Source organism: Asparagus officinalis, chromosome 6 (genome assembly GCF_001876935.1).
Source record: "Asparagus officinalis chromosome 6, Aspof.V1, whole genome shotgun sequence".
Classification (NCBI taxonomy): Eukaryota; Viridiplantae; Streptophyta; class Magnoliopsida; order Asparagales; family Asparagaceae; genus Asparagus; species Asparagus officinalis.
The window spans coordinates 75,902,014-75,906,467 of NC_033799.1; the positions used below are offsets into that span (position 1 = coordinate 75,902,014).

Consider the following 4,454-nt stretch of genomic DNA (forward strand, 5'->3'; position numbering starts at 1 on the left):
GGCTTCTTCAATGGTGGCCGTGTCTCTGGCCCCGAACGCGTTGAGCCTGATGCTTGGGCTCAGGTTCAAGCTGTTGTTCAGGGAGAACCCGCCGTCGTCTTCGTCGAGCAAAAGGTCGCCCATAAACTTCTGCATGCACGTACACGAAACCAATAGATTGGTAAATAATACGTAAACAGAAGAATAAAATTTATTCTATTTAGGGAGAAATCAGCACGTACCTCCATTGAGGACCCTCGATCAATCTCTGCTGTGTAATACGCTTTGCTTTCTTTTGCTGGCAACGATCTTGAGCCGGGTCCTTGTATATTTATAGAGGATACTCAGGTTTCCTAGTTGTAACAGGGTTGAGATGGCCCGAGACTTTCTACGGTTAAAATATATGAAGAGGAAAATTTGAAGATAGCCAAGTTGAGTACTTTTTGTAGATTATGAGAGGCGAAGTATCAGAAAGGCCCCCCCCTTTAACTTTGGGCGATACCATGTAACCCCATTTATGTTATGAGGTTTTATCACAAAACCCCTTTTAACATTGAGGTTTTATCAGAAACCCTAGAAAATCTTGAACCTAGCTAAAGGGGGAATTTTGGTATTTCCTATCTATACGTAAAAGGGGGGTTCGTTTTCCTAATAAAATATTAATTTTGAAAAATCCGGTGTCCGTTTCTTTATTTTGATAACTAGCCCTGTTTGGTTTAGGAGTTGGTTTCCCAGTTGTGAAAGGATTGAGCTGGTAATGAACTTTCTATGCTAAGGTTATATTTAAATTTATGCAAGGAAAATCAAATTTACATAGAAAATAGAAATAGTATTTGTTTGCTATTGAGTATTGAGAAAGATTACTCATATATTCCTTTTGATCTACAAAAAATAAAAAAAAAATCTTTGTTGCCGCCTATTCGTGCGTATTATTTAAAGTTGCAAGCACTCGCAAATATAGAGAAAATATGGTAATGAAAAAGAAAATTGTAAATTTCATTACCCATTGAAAGAAGGACAATAAATATTGTTATATAACTACCGCACAAAAGACTCCCTTAATTACGCAGGTCAAGTTAGCTCCCATCATGCTAAAAGATTTGAAGTAACGACATAATCAACCATAAATGAGAAGAATAAGCTTGATTGTCAAATACATGAACTTCCATTCAGTACAATTCTCGTGAAGAAAAAAATCCATTAAAACTTGAAGGAAGAAAAAAAAAACTCAGTTCTGAAGGCGAGATAATCTCGAAACAGCTATTGAAAAGATGATACAACCCTGATATTCTACATAGTATGTAAAATCACATGCAAATTTTCACAACAAAAACGTGTATGTTCAATACACCCTTTGTAGAAATGGGCATAAACCCGAAAGTACGAAATAAAACAGCATTTTGCATCATGATGTTTAAACAAGATCAAAGAATTGCTAAAAAGGAGTAACAATCCAAGTTAGATTGCTGATCCTTTGGTTGATGCACAAATAATACACTTTGACAGTAAATAATCGTACACTTGTAATTCAGCCAAAAATCTTCAGTTCACCTGAAAAGTTAAGAGAGAGTACATATCAGGCAACAATGCAAAATTTAACTCCGCAATAAGCACTGTTGACAACAAAATCCTTACAAGATAAACTTTTTTAAAACTGTAATTGAGCTAATCTCTAAGTAATAGGAGAAAGAAACTTTTATTACAAATGTCAAATTGAAAAATATCATCACACCATGACTACTACTTCTCTTTATGTCATTGATACGATAAATATGCTGGCCTTAGCTATGATGTAAGACAGGAAGCAGCAGAAGTTATCAAATAACTAGTTTGTGACACTAGCAATATATTCAAAGGTGTTTATTTTAACTTGTTAAAATTAAAAAAAATTAAAAATGATTTTTATTATTTTTTAGTTTCTATCAATTAAAGTGAACATAAATATATCACATTAAACCAAAACTTCATTATATACCTTGCATATGTTCTCTGGGATGATGATTATAGTACATATATCAATGTTGGATTAATATGAGACAGACCGTCCGCTTCCTATCAAAACTAAGATTCCTACTGTTAAAAATTTTAAGTTCCTATCAAAGTAAAATCCGAACCTAATTGCCACTTGAAACATAGATCAATAAATTCATGATCAAACTTACTTACATTCAGGTATTGAGATGGTGGCTTTAAATATTAAGGGACTATCAGGAGAAAAACAACATGCTTTTTAAAATTAGAACATCAATATTTATGACATGGTTACAGTCTTACAGATGCTCCCAAACCAACAAATCGAAAATGTGAACAATAGAGAGAAACCACCCAAATAAGAACTGACAATGAATTAACTTTCCATTTTAGATTGAACCTTGTATATAGTTGAACCCCAATCAACATTTATCTACCAGAACCAAGAAAGGAATTTATAAACAAGTAAAATCTCTCAAAATTTAACAGATGTTACAGGTTTTTCTTCAAATTACTACGCTGATGAGATAATAATTATCCTATCGCAGAATCTTTATAAAAGAGACAAGTGCATCTGTTAAAAAAAATTGAGATTACCCATCAGAGTAAAATGAGACAATCGATTCATATAATTCAGCCTTATGCAAAGGAGACCACTAAATGCACCAGTTTGGGAATTTTTGGGATTATAATCAATAAAGCAAGGAGTAAAGAAAAGTTGAAGAGAATTTGGATGAAGACAATTAAGAATGATATGTAGTGGTTAACTGAATTGAGGAGATGCCATTGATAGAACTTGGACGAAAATAATTCATTTAGCAACCTTGATTAACTTTTCATAGTTGTTTTTGTTGGTGAAACAGTATCTTTATGATAACTTCAAACAGACATGAGAACCTACACTGTCTTTTGACCACTTTGCAATAGAAAATGACAATTCCACACATTCCATAATTACAAGCTTCACTACAGCTTATGATAAATTCTAATACAGTAAACCTTGCAGTAATTCCAATCAAATTACTTGCCCCAGTCACACCCTTAATCACCTTCGTTTCTTGTTTTCCACCAGATTCGAACAGCCCAAGCCTCCAGTCCTCTTCAACCCTAACTGAATCAAGATAGAACCCTTAGACAACCCCCACCCCCTCTCCCCACCCCCACTCCCACCCAAAAGAAAATCCAAAAAATAACCACCTGATCATCCCCAGAAAGCTTACAGGCCTTGGTATCCAAAACAGTACTTTTTTTATTGAAGACTTGATATTTTTCCTAGCCTATAGCTAACTCCAGCAAGTTAATAAAAAAAACTATATTCACCAGAGCCTTCCGTCCAATCCTCAATCACCTCATCACTCCTTATTTATAGGATAAATTGAGATGGTTCAGTCACGTGAAACGAATGCCACAAAGTTCGCCAGTTAGAAGAATTGACAGGATTATAATAAAGAGAAAGGAGATTAAAGGTAAGCCTAAGGCAACTTGGATAAACAAGATTAAGAAGAAAACAATAATGAGTAACTTAACTGAAAAGATAGTTCTCAACAGTACTGTATGGAAGAAAAGGATTCATGCACCCAAAAATAAATTTTTGGAATAAAGGCTTTGTTCATCTAATCTTACACTGATTAGTCACATCCAAGTATGGTATGATGTAATTACACGGGTCACCCTTGAGATTACTGATTTTAATTATATGGATGACTTTTAAGTCTGTTTAATTATCCTTTCGAGGGTTATCTGTGTAAACACCGGCGGAGATACGCAGACTATGTAGCACCTGTGTAATTACACCGTACCTCACGGTATCTGAATGTAACTAATCCTAATCTTACACTCTACAGAAATGATTATGATACTCAGAACGAACCATGCAAATTAACTCCTAAAGACAAGGGATTGCATTAATAAAGGGCAAGTAAGTTTGATTTCGTAAATTCCTCTATACCTGTTGATGATTGGGACAACAGAATTGTAATGCTCCCCAAGTCCATAAGCATGCATGTGATACGATAGCATAATACTTGGATTGAACTCACTGCTTTCACTTTCTGACTTGTACTCCTTCCCCATTTCTACATCAGGGAATGATCCTGAATATATCAAAATGTGCTTCTTCAAGCAATGCACTAGAGCACCGAGCTCAAGTTGCCCTCCCCAAGCAGCTGTAGACTCTACCTCTTCACAGTATTGCTTAAACCTTTCCAAAGGGGAGCCATCAGAATCTACTTCAACTTTATTATCCGATAAAAAGAATGGCAAGAAATCTGATGCATGATCATTCATATATTTAGCAGCCATCTTACGAAGCTCCGTGTACGTGTAAGGCGAGGCTCCTCTCAAGTGGAATGAAAGCTGATCCTCAACTGCTCTATAAAGGCAATGACCATCTGGCTTTATTTCATTGACTGTCAATCCAAGAGGCTCAAGTTTTTTCTCAAGCCTTTCGTTCTCAATCATCCGGTCACTAATAATGTTGCTTTGCTCTTCTTGTATCCTCTGCT

The 4,454-nt window shown here is 35.3% G+C and overlaps 1 protein-coding gene across 1 annotated transcript in view; it reads right to left on the reverse strand.

Moving 5' to 3' along the window:
• Window positions 1,226-4,454, reverse strand: part of LOC109845335 (OTU domain-containing protein 6B-like) — a 7,317-nt gene continuing 4,088 nt past the window's right edge. Inside the window, exons 4-5 of the mRNA XM_020414573.1 lie at window positions 3,899-4,454; window positions 1,226-1,530 (exon numbers count right to left, since the gene is read on the reverse strand). The exon at window positions 3,899-4,454 is cut by the window's right edge and continues 55 nt beyond it. Coding sequence (XP_020270162.1) covers window positions 1,527-1,530; window positions 3,899-4,454 — 560 coding nt within the window. The 3' untranslated portion in view covers window positions 1,226-1,526. The remainder of the gene's footprint in view (window positions 1,531-3,898) is intronic.